The 16,579-nt window shown below is 35.2% G+C and overlaps 1 protein-coding gene across 4 annotated transcripts in view; it reads left to right on the forward strand.

The window, feature by feature from the left end:
* PDS5B (PDS5 cohesin associated factor B) overlaps window positions 1-16,579 on the forward strand; it is a 102,394-nt gene that overhangs the window by 23,186 nt on the left and 62,629 nt on the right. For all 4 annotated transcript variants that reach the window (XM_038159750.1, XM_038159740.1, XM_038159758.1 and 1 more), the window contains exons 3-8: window positions 1,582-1,785; window positions 6,287-6,373; window positions 6,471-6,568; window positions 7,637-7,763; window positions 14,345-14,425; window positions 16,179-16,319. In XM_038159750.1, coding sequence (XP_038015678.1) covers window positions 1,582-1,785; window positions 6,287-6,373; window positions 6,471-6,568; window positions 7,637-7,763; window positions 14,345-14,425; window positions 16,179-16,319 — 738 coding nt within the window. The remainder of the gene's footprint in view (window positions 1-1,581; window positions 1,786-6,286; window positions 6,374-6,470; window positions 6,569-7,636; window positions 7,764-14,344; window positions 14,426-16,178; window positions 16,320-16,579) is intronic.

Genomic DNA, 16,579 nt, shown 5'->3' on the forward strand with positions numbered 1-16,579 from the left:
TGAATAGGTTAAGGAATTTGTGCCACATCTGGAAGCTGAAGCTCCAGGAGTATAAATTATGGTGGCCTGGCTGTGATTTCAGGCTCTGGAGTCCTCTAACTTATTGCTTTGCAGGAACGTGGAAAACTATGCTAGGACAACTAGCTTGTTTTCTCTTGTTTTTCCTTAAACACTGTGAAGGATTGCTCTGCAGACAGGATGACTGATCTTTGTTGTCCTGACTTGTACAGATGTTCATGTTATCAGGGAAAAAACATGAAGGGTTCATTTCCAGAGGAGAAGAAACCCATACTTGTTGCAAGAAGTGTGAAAAGACAACTTTTCATGGAAAAGAAAACAGTTCTGACTTGTAAATTAATTACTGTATAAGGGCACCAGTGCACTTCAGGTGGTTCATCTTGTGCCTGACTGGGGAGGACTTTATTTTTCTTGCAATGGAAGTTGTGTCTGCATAAGCTGTTGATCTTCTGTGCCTTTTTGTAAAGAATTCTCATTAATTTGAAAACTTCACAGCTTCTGTGATCCTAGTTATGCAGAAGTTTGGAATTTTTTTTGAGTTGGACCTCTTGCTCCCTGACTAGTTATAGTAAATTTTTTGGAGGGGGAAAAAAACCCAACCAAACAACAAACTATAGCAAAGTGAAGTATTTTGCAGTGCTATAGGATTCTAGGACTTTACATTATTATTCTTTGAATAATATATCTTCTTGCACTGAAGAAATAGATGGGAGTTTGGCTTTTATTCTCAGGATTGTGTAATTAAATCTTTAGTATAATTTTGTTAATTTTACAAGAGCTGAACTCCTTAAAATAACTCTGCCTCTGTGAGTCAGATAAGGAATTGCTTTGTTTTGTCAATAAATTTCTCTCCTTCAGAAAGTTTTTCAAATGTAAGAATTCTGACCAACTAGCAGTTACTAAAAATAGCTTTTCCTGCTTTTGTTTTATTCAGCATGTTAAGTATTTGGTGTCCCAGACTCTTTTTTTCTTCCATAACTTCAGTAACTGGATCCCAATAATCTTAGTGGTCATTTTAGTCTTGTTGGATAACATCCTTGCTGCTGAGCTGCCTGGATTTATATATGCATTTGCTGAAAGTGTGTGCTCTGCTTCTGGATAGCACAGGGAATAGAATTTTCCTCAGAGCAGTAAAAGGTGAAAACCTGAAACTGAAAGAGAATAGGAGGAAAAAATCATCACTGAATAGTTGAGAGAGAAACAAATATTTTTAATATAGTTTTGCCATTTTCTGAATTTTTACGTAACAGTAACAGTGAATGCTGTTGCACTTCTTCAATTGTCAAACTTGAATATATGGTTTCTCAAAAAAAATTTGGGAATTCTACAACTAGGCTTTCAGTATTTCTGCTGAGACTGTGTGTTGGGATAGTTGATAGAGGTCTTGGCCAGGGCTTTCCTGTGCCCTGAAAAATGAAAACACTAGTTCCTCAAGTAAGTACTACTGCATATCTAATAATGCTTCTGACAGAAGTTGAACAAAACCAGAAAAGTAACTTTTAGTAAGGATTCTGTTACACAAAGTATTTAATTTTGTGTACTATTTTGTGTCTGTTTATTTAGATGGTTGTGAAAACTTTCATGGATATGGACCAGGATTCTGAAGAAGAAAAGGAACTCTACCTAAATCTTGCTTTACATCTTGCTTCAGATTTTTTCCTCAAACATCCCGATAAGGATGTGCGTTTGTTGGTAGCATGTTGTCTTGCTGATATTTTCAGAATTTATGCCCCTGAAGCTCCATACACTTCACCGGATAAACTGAAGGTAAATAAAATTAATCTCTTTTTCCACATCAGGTTTTTACACTCAGTGATTAATATAATTGGCCATGACTGTTTTTCGCTCCTTTTATTTCTGGTTTAGCCTAAACAGTTCAAAGTTTTCACTTGGTTTTGGGATGTGATTGGTCAACTCCATTGTCCATGACATAAAGGGCTATACAGTACATCTTCCAATAACTTGCAGAGTTTTAGATTTGCATTGAAAAGAATTATTTTATTGAACTGTTTTACTGTTTTTGGGATTTGCAGGTTACTTTACTTTAGAAATATTGGTTATATGTATAGCTTTTATCACAATCTCTTGCAAGATAGCTAATACCTTCACTTCAGAAAATACCCCTGCATCTTCAATTAAACTATCAAGAGGCGGGTACTTGTATATTTATAGATAAAGGTGCTATTGAAACAAAGATAAAGTACTTTTATACAGAGTTAAATGATATTTGATGTGACTTGGAAAATTCTGCAATTACAAACATCACTGATCCCACTAGATGGAGATGGTTGATAGAGAAATGTCAGGTTTGAAAAGGAAGTACAGATATGACTAATTGTTCCAGAAAGAAATAAATTTTATATTATTTTGTGGGTTCTTTTATTTTGTAAAGTAGAAATCTAACTTAGGTCCCGACTCTCAAAATCAAACTGTTTCCCTTGTGCAGTCAGAATCTCGAGTGATGAGCTGAGTTTTGGGGGAAATCTACGAAAAACCAGGTGAAAGTAACACTGAAAAATGCGTGCTTTTTTGTCTCCCTGATTTAGAAATGTGTGTGGTCTTTTTTGTTTAGTTTGGTTTGGTCTTTGTTTATTCCACAGTAGGATAAAATGATGGTTGTGGTGGATGGTCTGTCTATTATCACTTAAGAGGAAATCACTCAATTTCTCATCTAGTGCTTGCGCCAGCAGTGCTTCCTAGTTAGGGAAACAGTGCAGTTCCAGCTGCTGTAGTACATCTTTTGTTAACAGACATACTGGAGAGGTATCTAGGGATTTTCCTCAGTTCTGTTTTCTTAATTCTGAATTAGTGTGTAATCAGAGGTACAACACCTACTTCCTGTACTTATTGATTGCACCATCTTCAACTGGAGATAAATATTAGCTTTCTCTACTGTGGTGTATTTAGGTCTGGTTTTCAGGCATCCTGATGTCTATTTCAGTTTTTAGTATATGTTTTCATTTGCTTGTTAGGCTTAGAGCTTTAATTTATCTTTCTGAGTTGGGCTAACTAATTTCCTCCTTAGACTATTTGGTCTACCAAAAGCTACTACGCTTGAGATTTCGTAGTGTACAATATTGGAAGGTTTACAGTACTGATCTCATACCTGAAGTATCAGAATACTACAGTCACTGCTTGGACAGAACTTGAAATGAATGAGGGACTTCTGCTGCCAGCATTGAGTTCTGTAATCTGTGTGGATTTCAGAATTCAGTTTCTTGATGCAGTTTTTAAAACATATTTTGAAAAATAAAGACAAGCCAAACAATAGGGACCTTTGCCTAGGGCTGCTGGGGTAGGTTTCTTGCAAACCCATTTCTTCTGAACTCAGCTTTTGTGGTTGCAGGACAAGCTCTGATAGAAATGTCGAAGAGTTCCCTCCACTTTATGACAGAGGTAAGAGGAAGAATGCTTCCTCTTGGGTTATATCTTGGCACTATTTTTACCAGTAGTTAATATGGAATCCATACTGCAGCTGAGTCCGTTCTTGTATGTGTAACACCAAAGTTAAAAATGGCAAAGGGGAGTGCTGAAAAAGCTTAATTTCTTGAGAGGAAGAGACTCAAATCTTAAGTTTTTGCCCTTGCTTCAGACTCAGTGGATTTCTTTGTAACTTACATATTGTGCAAGTGACATGCTGAGGAAACAGATAAGAATCTCAGGTTTTCCTCTTTTATGTGTATCATCAGTGTAAATCTTACATTCCTTGCTGATCATTGAAAGAGAGTTGATAACAGGGGTGGAAAATGCCATGAGTAGAATAAAAACAGAGCTGAAGTAGGTTTGCTCTGCTGGGATCTTGAAACTTCTTTGAGGCCTCTTCAGACTGTGTAAAGCCTAGAGCCCAAATCTAATTTTCTGGTGGGAAGATAATATAATCATTTATATGTGTCAATTGAAAAGAAGGACTGTCTACCTGTCTCTGCTGAAATATAGATTTTAAAAAGGGTATATGGTAGCAGAACTTCAGTTATCTGAAGGTGTTCTCTAGTGAGAGCCAGGACTCTAATGATTACTGAAGCCATCATGTAGTTAATTGGTATCATGACAGTAATCCATAAAACAAAACAAACAAAAAACCAGAACTCAAAACCATAAAACCAAAAAAAAACCAAACAAAAAATATCCCTAAAGTTTAAGTGTGAGCACTTTTGTTTTTCAAGTCTGGATTCTAATGTAGACTTGCTTTATGCAGTCTCATGTGAAAACCTATTGTCCAGTTGTAAAATTATTGCAATTTTTTGGCAGCAGCCAAAGTTTATTTTACCCCGTGTTTTGAATTTATAAATGCACGTTCAAGTAGTATGTTATGTGTGCTTAGAAAAGGGAACAATGTGCTTAAAAAAGGGAGAAATATTTGGTCATATTTGGTCATAGTACATGAGATATTAAAAATTAGTGGATACTTCTGAGTTTAGTCTGTGTTGCTTTCTTTAAATAGGAATAGGGAAAAGTAGTTTAGGAATAAATGCTTACTTTTTCAAACCATGCTGTTATTTGAAGCATTCAGGTGTTGGACTTACTGTGCATGTATTCTATTCATTAATGTCTGTAGTTATATATGGAGCACAATGATGACAACTTTCTTTTGGAAAGTTAGTAGGGTCTTTGAATCACATTCAGTAGATAAGTATTGCATGCTGAGCTGTAGGATAAAAACTGAGATACTTGCTTAAATGAACTGATTGAGATTTACCTCTACAAGTAAAGTTTAACAGAAATAATTAACACAGAACATGGGTTCTAAGATTAGGTAGTTCTTATGTTTGGCATTGGTTAGTCTGTCATGTGCCCCCTTTCTTCTTCAGTTCATTCTTATTCTTCCCTGAGATGCAGTTTCTATGTCTTCTAAATTTTACAGAACTTTCCAGTGTTTTCCATAAGACAGCATTCATTTTGGGTGGGGACTGATGGCCTGCTAGTGTTCAAGCACTAATTTTTAAAGGAGGGATTCTTCAGATGGGCTTTTGCATGGGAACTGAATGTTTCTGAGTGGTTGGAGACCATTAGATGTGTCCTTTGTGTCTTTTGGTTAAATTTTAGCTAAAGAGTCTAGATTGTGTGCTCTGTGATGGATCCTGAAGTGTGAACCAGACAGTGATCCTTCTGATCATCCTTAACTCTTCAAAATCCACTTCAAACCAAATAAAAACAGGAATGTAGCTTTAGCTCTGAACAGTGTGTTTGCTGTGCTGTTTTGCCAAGAGTTGGTGATGTCACATGTAATCTAGTTCTTGATTTTACCTAGATGCACAGTAAGTGTTCAGCTTAATGATTAAGGCTGGATTTTGTGGTCATAGTGTTGGGGAAAAAACCCATATTCTTGTCTTTTGTCTGTGTATTATTCTTGGGGGTTAGGAGAAATGATCATTTTGAAAGTGTTACAGAAACACATAGCCTATTTCTAGGATAGATTTTCAGGATTAACAGTAAGGCTCTATGCTATTATGGCACTTTATACCTTTTGGAATTTATGTGATTTACACCTAGGTTGTTAGATGAAATCTAGATATAGTTGAGGCTGTGAAGAGTCTTTCTGGTGATACTTATGTCTAAATATTTTGATTTTATATAATTGTATTAGATTACTGTAATTGTAATTGTGAATTTCCAGCTGTTAATTATCTGAATGTGAAAAAAAATTTAAGAAGATACCTTTCTGTGTGTTTCCATTCTGTTCATAATTTTCTATTTGTTCCTTGTAACCTGCTTCAATTTACTGTGTGAGACTTTTTCTGAAAGAGTCTTCTGGTGGTGAAAGTTGATAGAGGAAGCAGGAGGAACTTGGTTTATGAGTTTTTGCAAGAGATGATATCTGTGTCAGTATCTCGATTACTGAGAAATGTAGGAAAGATGTAGTTGCCTACTGCTTTTTTCCCCTTCTTTTGAAACTGATTGTAAAATCAAGTAAAAGTATTAAATTCAATTCATTGTCCTGCTGAATAATAATCTCTTGACTTCTGCAGCCAGACAGTTGCAGTTGTATTTGTCAAGTTGAGTGCTTTTCTTTGGAAATGAAAAACATTTGTTTCCTTAGGAAAAGGTTGCTTTCTCAACCCTTTAAAGAAACATAAAGTATTTTAAAATTACTCCTTGACATTTTCCATGATGTTTTTGTAGATGATCTTCTTTTTGATAGTGAAATTATGCCTGTCATTGCCTCATATTTTGTAGGGACTAAATAATACAAGCAACTCTAAAAGGTAATTATTTTATATTGAAGATTTAATTGCAATTGATTGAATAACAAGCACTTCTTTCTTTTCAGGATATATTTATGTTCATAACAAGGCAACTTAAAGGTTTAGAGGATACAAAAAGCCCCCAGTTTAATCGATACTTTTATTTGCTTGAGGTAAGCTTCATAACTTATTTAATAATAATTGTTAAACATAATCTTTCAGTTGAATCTTATGTAACTACTCCTTTTATTTTTTCCTGTTCTAACACAGAACATTGCTTGGGTCAAGTCTTATAACATATGCTTTGAATTAGAAGACAGCAATGAGATTTTTACACAGCTGTATAGAACACTGTTTTCAGTAATAAAGTAAGTATTTTCACCCCAGATTTCATGGTATATTATTGCATGGTTGCGGTCAGCAAGTTCTAACTTTTAGCATTAATGAGTTTTGTAATTTAGTTTAACTAAAGGTAGCAGAACTGTTTGTTTTTTTCTGTTTTAATGAAACAAGACACACTACACATCATCTCTTTTCCTAAGAAACTTAGCTTTAGTTGTCATTTACTGCATTTATTTTATTCTGTTCTTGAAATTGAATGGTGTACTATGCAATTCTAAGGAATTTGGAGGATTATTGATGTGAAAACATGAGTCAAAGTAGCAGACACTGGAAGGTACTGCTAGAGGTAGTCTAGTCTTTTCCCTTTTCTCAAACCAGGTTAGCTTCAGCAGATGGCCCAGAACTGTAGCCTGTTAGGTTTTGGGCATCTCCAAGGATGGAAACACTGTGCTATCTTTGGGCAACCTTCTAGTGCTCAATCACCCTTTTATTTAAAAAGTTTCTTATGTCTGAATGGTATGTCTTGTATTTCACCCTGTGCCCACTGCCTTTTGTTCTGTGACTGGACACCACTGAACATGTGGTGTAAAGAAAGTCTTGCCCTGTCTCCTCAACTCCCAATATCAGGTATTTATCATTAAGTTCTTTCCTAAGCCATCTCTTCTCAAGGCTAAAAAAAAAATGTCAGCTCTCTCAGCTCCTCCTTCCATGAGAGCAGCTCCAGGCCCTTAATCATCTTTATTAACCTTTGCTGGACTGAGTCCACGATTAGTGTCCGATTTGTGCTGGGAAACGCAGAACTGGACACAGCGCTCCAGAAAAAGTCTCCCCAGTGCAGGGCAGAGCAGAGGGATGCTCTAATACATGGTCTTTTCATGGTAGACAGTTACAGTCTTACTGCAGTAGTGAATGAGGAGAGCATGAAATTTAAGAAAAATGGTATATGCAATCAAGGAATCAAAGTATTTTGATTTCTAAGAAAACTTGTGATTTGCCGATTTTATTCCTTGTTTGCCATCACCACAGGGAGTACTCTGAACAGAAGTTGTACTTTATATAGATATTACACTAAGAATTCTTGTTTTTAATTTCAGCAACGGTCATAACCAAAAAGTACACATGCACATGGTTGATCTAATGAGTTCTATCATTTGTGAGGGAGATACTGTGTCACAGGAACTTTTGGATACAGTGTTAGTCAATCTAGTGCCAGCACATAAGGTAAGACTTAGTGGCTTTTTGTTTTGTTTTGTTCTACTGTTTTTTTTGTAAGCATGATTTCTTGGATGTATGTGTTCTAGTATTTAGGTCTAATTGAGAGAATGGCTTTAGCAAATGTCTTGGTATTATCTGGATTTCTTTTAGCAGGCAAGTAATTTTAATAGACAGAAAATTCAGTCAAGTTTCATTGCTCTGATATACTTTCCATAAGCAAAGTATCAGTGGTCACAGTAATCTAAAAGGTTGAATGTCATATGAATTTAAACATTTTTTTTACGTTCCATCAAGGCCAGTAGAATGAAATTGCGAAGTTACATACATCCTTTGGAAAGTTTTTAATTCATATAATGCTGTATCAACAGTTCAAACTCGGGTGCTGCCCTGAGTGGGAGGAAAAAGTTGTTACGACTGCTGATTTCTAATTGGTTCTGTTGTATTTCAGAAATGTTGGCTTGGTGTTATTGTAATGTTTCTGATGCAGCCATAGAGTCAAACCTGTGTGCTGAAATGGTGGTTCAGGAAGAGCCTAAGGAATGACTGTCTTACCTTAACAAATTGTGCCATGTTTAAAAAAAAAGTCTCCTATAGATGAATTAAAGGAAAAACTTCAGAACTGTGCGTGTGTTGTGATGCTTAAATGTTTAAAAAGCATGGAAGTCTGACTCCTTAGTTCAGGAATTTTACTGTGTCCTACTGAAATCTCATGGGCTACTCACTTTCAAGTTGTGCATGACAAAAAAAGACTGTGGGGAATTATCTAGGAAATGTATCTTTAGCTGTATTTTGGACACCTCTAATAGCTTTTTTTTTTTTCTCTTAAAATATGTTCAGGAAGGTGCTAACTGCTGTAGTTTCTAAAAAGTGTAAGGTTAAGTGGTTATTAACAGAGATGGTTTGGAATGCCTACTAGTGTGCCTTTACCACCAGCCATTAATTTCAGTAAATAAGTAGCACATAAATTATTTTCTATTGACAGTGAAAGACTAAATGCTTAGTATAGGTCAGTAATTTTTTTCCACCGCTGGAAATGTTTTAGCTGTGTCCTTCAAGGAGTCTAATACTTGTGTGCCAGGACTAGACTGAAATTTGTGTGGCTGAAGTCCAGATTTATGAAGTAAAGCTTTGGAATAAAAAACCAAAAGCAAGAATATGCAAAATACTTCAGTTTGTGTTCTCAGTTATTAAGAATCTATTGTTTCATTGTGTCATCTGTGTTCAAATTGATTTGACTGTACTGTTTTTATGTTTCATGTTTAATAAACTGACTTTGAATTGAAGAATTTGTATCCTGTTAGGATGTCTGTAGCACTAAAACAATTCTGTTTCAAAATGGATTTAAAATAACTGACTGAATATTTTAATAAGGGAAATATATTTGGGGGTTTGCATTTTCTGCTGCTTTTCTTTTAATTGAAGTCTCTCTGTGGATAGGGTGCTCATTTATAGCCTGCTTTCTAACAAACAGATACATAATGTCAGATTGTATTCTGAGTATGTTTGCCTTTTTTTCCATACTAATGGAAAGGAACTTCTAATATTTTTCTATTGCATCTCAAAGTCTTCACACGGTGAATTTTTGTTTAAAATTTGGGTCCTCTAACTACTTTCTATGGCTACTGATGTCAGGTTGGAAAAGTGTAATAAATTCAGAGTTGAGAATTTTTCCACTCTTCCATTGAGCACAAAACTAGAAGGAGATAAAGGATAAGATCCACCATAAAAAAGAACTGTGTCTTGGCTGACCTCACTGTTCAGCTGTGTGGGCTGTGGAAAAGGCAAATTGAATTATTAGACTGGTCACCAAAAATGGCATAAAGGCAGACATTGGTGTAATGGTCTGTAGGGAATCCCCAGATTTCCTAGGGACCAAAAAATATCTTTGATAGAGTGGAAGGAACATAGATCTGCTACTAGCTCAGTTTGAAGATGATCAGATTGAGAGACTGTTGAAGATAAGACAATTATATCTATAGAAAGTGACACAGGCAAGTGGTGTATTTTTAATATGCCCAAAAGGAAGGTTGTATATGAGAGGGAATTTTTAGTGGCCTTGTGAACTCACTGGCTGCATTGTAGAAAAGAGTTGTATTGGTAAAACAAGACTGAGTTCTTCAAATCTCAGTCTGTATAAGTTACCTAACTGTGGTCTGTAAGTATGTGTTGGGAACAGAATGTTCATCCAGTGGCTGAAATTCAATGTTGGACAGCTTTAGGCAAAAATTACATGAATATTTTTAAGAGATGTAGTAATTAGTTGAGCAGTTTACAAAAGGTTAATTCAATACTGTTACCCTTTAAACCAAGACAGTATTTTTCCAAAGATGAAAAATAGATATATGGTCCATAGTCCTGAGTGGGAAGTGTAAAAAGCACTGGTGCTCACAGGATGGCTGCTAAAACTCAGGCATAAAGAGCATATACTGGGCACATGTTGTATTATCAAATGTCTGCATACCATAATTAGTAGTCACTGAAGGAGTGACAGCTCTGAACTACTCTATCTCCCTTAAGTTTGTCATCCATCTCACTTGGTCAGGATAAAAGCCATACTAATGTAAACCTGAATGAAAGCAGCTGACACCAATATCAGAAAAGAGGCATGCTGAAGTGCGCACAGGCTTGCTTCACTAGTACAGATGTCACATAAGCCAACATAATGGCAAGCTTAACTTGTCTGACTGTGTGCTTGACTCTTAATTTTGATGCTGAATTATTTTTTCCTTTTGTAGTTTCTCTTCTTTTCTATCAACTCAACTGAAATTCTTTTGATAGGATTATATTAGGAGGGAATGAATTTAAGTGACCTAAACCCAGATAAGACCTAGAAGCAAGGGAAGAGGGAGTTAGTATGAAAAGGCAAGAAAAAAAAATTAATAGTTGTTCATTCCCCTATAATGATCTTTTTGTATTGTAATGCTTTTATGGTAGACCTGAAAACAATTTTGTGTTTGTGCAGTGTGTTAGAAGGCAACTTGTACTTGATTTCCTTGGGTGTTTGCCAGTGTTCGTTTTCAGACTCACGACTGCTACAGGGAATCCCACATTGCACTTCCCACGTGCTTTACATGCCTGAAAAAGTGATATTGACAATTAAATTCTTTAATGTCTCTACTAGGATTTTGCTTAGTATTTAGTGTTATCTATCTTGGCAATACCTCAGCTGAGCTTTTTCTTGGTCAGCTGTCCCTAATCTGTTTACCATCATAAGGTGAACAAGAGAATCTCTTGTAACTGTTTTATCAGGTGTTCTTGGATACTAATTCGGCTGCTATGCCATTGGTAATAATAATAATAAAACTGAAGATGCTTTTCAAAGTCCAAGAAAATAATATGTGAAAAATATGCTTTTCAGGAATATTTGCAGTAGATACAGATTTGTCATTTGGTTTTCCTCCCAAAGCTACAAAATAAAGGCTAGATTGATGCTAGCTTAGTCCATCTCCTGTAAATAAAAATCAAGGGACTTGCCCTTTTTTTTTTCTTTTAAGGGGTGGGTAAAAATTATTTCACCCTCATATTTTTTTTATCTCTGTTAAATTGGTTATTGAGAGGTAACTGGAAAAAAAAGTAATTGAGAAAAAGTTAAGTGTGTATGAATTTCCATAACTTCCGACCCTCTTGTACAAGAGCAAATAATTTTGGCTCTGTGGCATACTCTGCTGGAGAATATTGTCTGTATAAGTACAAAAATGTGTGTGCCATACTGTCAGAGAGGCTGCCAGTGCTTCTCCTGTCAAAAAATAGAAGTTTATCATTCTAGAGAGAAGCAGGTCTGAAAAATGAGTTGACAAAGCTGTTAATGTTTCCCCAAAGTATAAAAACCTTCAAATACCAGTAAGAAATGCCTAAAAATCATGGTAGAAATTGAGACAAAGGAGAGAACTTGTGATTGACCAAGATAGCCTCTATTCAGATATTATTGCTGGAGGTCTCCCAAGGTTTTAAAAAAATGTGAATGTTCTCCACTGTTTATAAAAATTCTTTTCTGAAACAAGACTAGACGTTTTGGAGGGAAAAGTCTGGTTCAGATGTTAGATGTAACCTCAGTTTTCTTGCAGAAGATTTGTGTTCTGCCTTCTTGGGGTGATTCTGTTGTTTCTGCTTATCATTCAATATTTTGGTTTTTTTCCTTCAAGATGTAGTAATTGCTAATGATTATTTTAAACAATGTTGCCAGCTGATGGCTTTCTTCCTACCCTGTTCAGGACTCAAAAAACCTTAGGCCTGCTGGATGCTTACATGCTCCTAAAGGCATCCTGATTAAGATAATTGTCCCCCTCATGAGGGCTTTCTTAAATCATTAAAATGTCTTGAAATTCATGTCAATTTTCTTTCCAAACATATGGAAAGATTGTACAGATAATAATGGTAGAAGAGCTTATCTAAAAGCAGAGAAAAAAATTGTCAAATTAGATGTTATCCTTTTAAAATTTCTCCTTCAGGACAAGGTAGTTTAGGATATTTTTGTGACTGAATTAGTCAGAAGGTTTGTTTCTGTAAAAGATCTTTGAACCTACTTGGTAAAGGCTGGGCTGCTCTTGTTTTCATTTCACCAAAGGCAGTGCCACTTTTGCTTGTTTCTGCTTTTTTCCTGAAACTGGAAAATGAGGAGAAAACTCGTGTGCTTTAAAGACTTCTTCAATATTGTTATTTTTCAGAAAGTGGGGCCTCTGGATATTTGAGGGTCATGACTATTGGCACTATTAGATCAGGTATATGAGGCATGAAAAAATAGCTAACTTTCCCTAGCCACTGTGCTCTAGACTATTTTTCCTCTTTAGAACTTTTTTAGATAGATAATTGCATTACACTTCCTTCTTAGGGTTGCAAATAGTGACTTCAAAGCTTTATGCTTCCCAAGATAAATGCTAGAAGTGTGCAAAAGATACAAGCTGAAACTGTAATTAATGTGAATCAGAACAGATCTGCCTGTTGGAACGCTCCCGAGCTAGGTCTGCTGTTTAGACTTGTTTTATACTAAACCAGATCTTGCTCATGATCCAGAGTTCCCTCTTACCCGGGTGAAAGTGGTTTTCTTTGTGTTGCTGGAGGTGAACTGTGAAGTCAAGAAGGATCAGAACAAGAATTACAAGTGGCATACATTGCTTGTTATAGTCACCTGTGCTTTTTTTTTTTTTTTTTTTAATTTTTAAAATTTTTTTTAAAGTGAGACCATAAAGAACAATCCAGCATGCAGTGTTTTCTCTTTTCTGGGACATGGAATAACTGTACAGTTTTGTAATAAGATGAAAGTATTTAATATATTATTTTTCCAGAAATGGAATTTTTAGTCACCTTCTCTATTGGCTTTGAGTAAAACAGACATTTCAGGCATGAGTCTTTGTAGTGTTTCAAGTTCACCTGACTTAATTCCATCAGTAGGCAAGTCAAAGACTTTTTTTGTTTTATATTATCAGAAAATGTTAATCTGTTCCTGCTGCTGTTTAGAAGCCTATAGTTCTATAGGGTATTTTAAATTTCAGACAGTACTCTCCATGTCTTTGCAAATCCTCTTTCATTCAGCACATCCAAGCAAAGAAATACCCGGGGTTGTGGCAAGACACCTTGTGTTTGCTTTTCATTGTGCTACAAGAAGTTTTCTTCCTTTTATGGTGAGAAATAGTTTAAAAAAGCAACCACAAACTGCCCCTTTTTTGCTGTTGAATTATAAACTGAATATACTAGGGTTTTTTAAATTGCAAAGACTAATAAAAATTGTAGAAACTATTTTTTGTTGAGTTTTTTTAGCTATTAAAGTATTTCATATTCTTGTGTATTGAAGACTTTTTTTCTTCATTCTTCTGTGTGTTAGTCAACTGCAGTGGGTGTCACAAGGGCTGAGTTGCATTTTCTTCTGAAAGTATTTGAAAAATAATTGTGATATAGAAATTGGAGAAATGAGTAACACCTAGAGCGTGGAGAATGTGTGCAGGGAAAGGCAGAAAACAATGATAGAGCAATAACCCATTTAGACAAATGTAAGGAAAGGAATTGTTGAAGTGGGGTTATGCTTTAAAAATTTTTTGCATTAGTTTAGTTTTTATTTTCCCATAAACTGAAATTCTAGGATTCTTTTTCTTTGCTGTCTCAGACAACAGACTGAGTATCTTCGCATGATGTGATGGAGAGGCTGTGGTGGTGATTCACAGGTGGCTGCTTGATGCAAAGGCAGAATTGCATTTTCTGTACTCCTCTTTAGAGTCTCACTTCTGTGGTGACTCTAAATGCCTTTGTGTTGCTTTTTATCACTTTACTGGTTTTCGGGGAAACTGATACGGAGGAGCAGTAAAATGCAGGCACTGAGTTCATTGAACATCAGTTTTACATGTGCAACTGAAAAGTAAGTTGTCATCTGCCTGGAGCTTTAAAATTTTTTTTCAGTAATACAAGTGTACACTACAAAGCTTTGTTCGGAATAGCTTTGTTTTTACTATATTATTTTTATTTCTGAAAATATAAAAAGAACAGGTTATTTCTTTAATGCATTTACCAATACATGATGGCTTTAAATTCTTGGGTTTGTTTTTAGATAAATGCATGTGCTTATGACTCTTCTGGTTTTTTGTTTGTTTTCTCCTCAGAATTTAAACAAGCAAGCCTATGATTTGGCAAAGGCTTTACTAAAGAGGACAGCGCAAGCAATTGAACCATACATTACTAATGTAAGTGAGGACTGCAAACAAAGGTGGAAATCAATACTTTCTATAACTGAACTGTGTTATAAAAAGAATGAATTGCATGAAAAATGAAAAGGGCTGAACAAGAACTTTTTACAGGTTGTCATTTTTCTTTGAGAGAATAATTGTGTTAATGAAGCACTGCATAACCTGTCATTTTGAGTCTAATTCTTTACCATATAGAAACTATTAAGTACTTAATACTTGAGATTTTGGAAATGCAATGGATAATTTACTTCCTACTGTCTTGGAAGACCTTGTAATTCAATCCTTAGAGTGACTGGAATACCAAGTGTATTTATATATATTGTTCTGATAAAAATACATAAGCACATTATAAGCAAAATTGTCTTTTAGTAAGGAGATGAGACAATTTAGAGTCAAGAGAATTGAAGATAGAGCAGAATTTTAATGCTGTTATCACAGCAGTAGGAGAGGAAGTAGTCCAAGAATAGATAGTAAAGAAGAAAACTGAGTGAATTGAGGATTGTAGCAGAGTTGAATGTAGACATCATGGACACTGTAATAGAAGATGGATGAGGGGAAGTAAAGATCAGAGAGGAGTATGCTCTAACTTGAGCTGCACAATAGAAAAAAGAGTAACTCTCTTCTCTTTTAAGCAGTTGAGGATTTAGCAGATCTTACTGCATCTATCCAAAACCTCAGGAGCTTGAAAACACTGGAAAACCTTCAATGCTTTGTTACTTTCAGATTTGTAACATTTAGAAAGTGGATGCTTCCTAAGATTTTTAAAAATCCTCAATAAAACTCTTGCTTCAAACCTACTGTTTGGGAAGGTGTTGGTGCATGGGAATGCGTTTTTAATTTTGTTCATCTGTAAGATTAGATTACAAACTGGGTGCAGTTTTCTGAGCTTTCAGGAAATCTGTATAATAAGAATCTTCCTTCATAGGAAGAACACACATGGAATATTCTTTTCTTTGTTTCTCACAAGAGAGGTATTTCGCAGTTTTGAAAATTTTCTTTCTTGAGATACGTTAAAAACACAGTATCATTTAGTTTCCTAACCAGGATTATATACATTCGGGCAACTCTGTATCCTGAAAAGCAAAACATTTCTTCAAGACAATCTTTAAATTATAGTAAAATGCACTATAATATACATATTCCTCCATCAGAGAGGATGTAGTTGAAAATAGTGTGGAAATATTTTCTTTAATGCGAAGTATGAAGTTTCCCTCAAGTATGTCAAATATACCAAGAAGAAATATTTGCTTTACAGTTGCATTATGCTGCTTGTAAATACAGATTCTGGAACAATCAGTTATCAACTCCTATTACTTTCAACTCCTTAACCTGTCAGCTGTGTAGTGTAGTAATTAGCCAGTTGTTTCAGCTTCACTTTAAATGTTAGAATACTTCTGAAATGACGGTTTTCAATAGTGGAATAACTCTGAATGTAGTCCCACTATAAAAAGATATGATGCACTGAAATGCCTTTAAAGTTGTGTTTCCTAAATTAATTTTAGGCCTGCTGGGGCAAACATCATGTTTAGTGTGTTTTCCTTTGTCTCATATCAAGTATTACACACAATGATATTTTAAGACTTCTGCTATGGAATTCTGATCTGTGTGTGCCACTTCCATCCTTTGACTTTTAGGAGTGAAATTAATGTTGTAAGATTAAAAGTGACTTAATGTTTTAGGATTTAGCATAGGATTTAGAAAAGTGCATGTATGCTCTCATTCTTGATGTGTAATCTGTTTTGTTTCCCAGTTCTTCAATCAAGTCCTCATGCTTGGTAAAACATCAATTAGTGACCTGTCAGAGCATGTATTTGATTTGATTCTGGAGTTATACAATATTGATAGTCACCTCTTGCTTTCTGTACTACCACAGCTCGAATTCAAACTTAAGGTAAGCACTTCTACCCTTTCTATATATTTGAAACATGTATGCTTTGCCTGTTATTGTTTTGGTTTTTTCTTAACTGACACATTCTTCAAATTGTTTGGCAAATAAAACTAATAACTATATGTAAAAATTGCCTTCTCTGCATTGTTTAAAGGAAAGCCCATACAACTCCTCAACAATGTAATTTAAGTTCAAGTGTATTAACCTACAGTGCGTGTGTGTATATATTTGAGATTTGGTTGGTAGATGGTTTTGGCTTGTAT

Source organism: Motacilla alba, chromosome 1, assembly GCF_015832195.1.
Source record: "Motacilla alba alba isolate MOTALB_02 chromosome 1, Motacilla_alba_V1.0_pri, whole genome shotgun sequence".
Classification (NCBI taxonomy): Eukaryota; Metazoa; Chordata; class Aves; order Passeriformes; family Motacillidae; genus Motacilla; species Motacilla alba.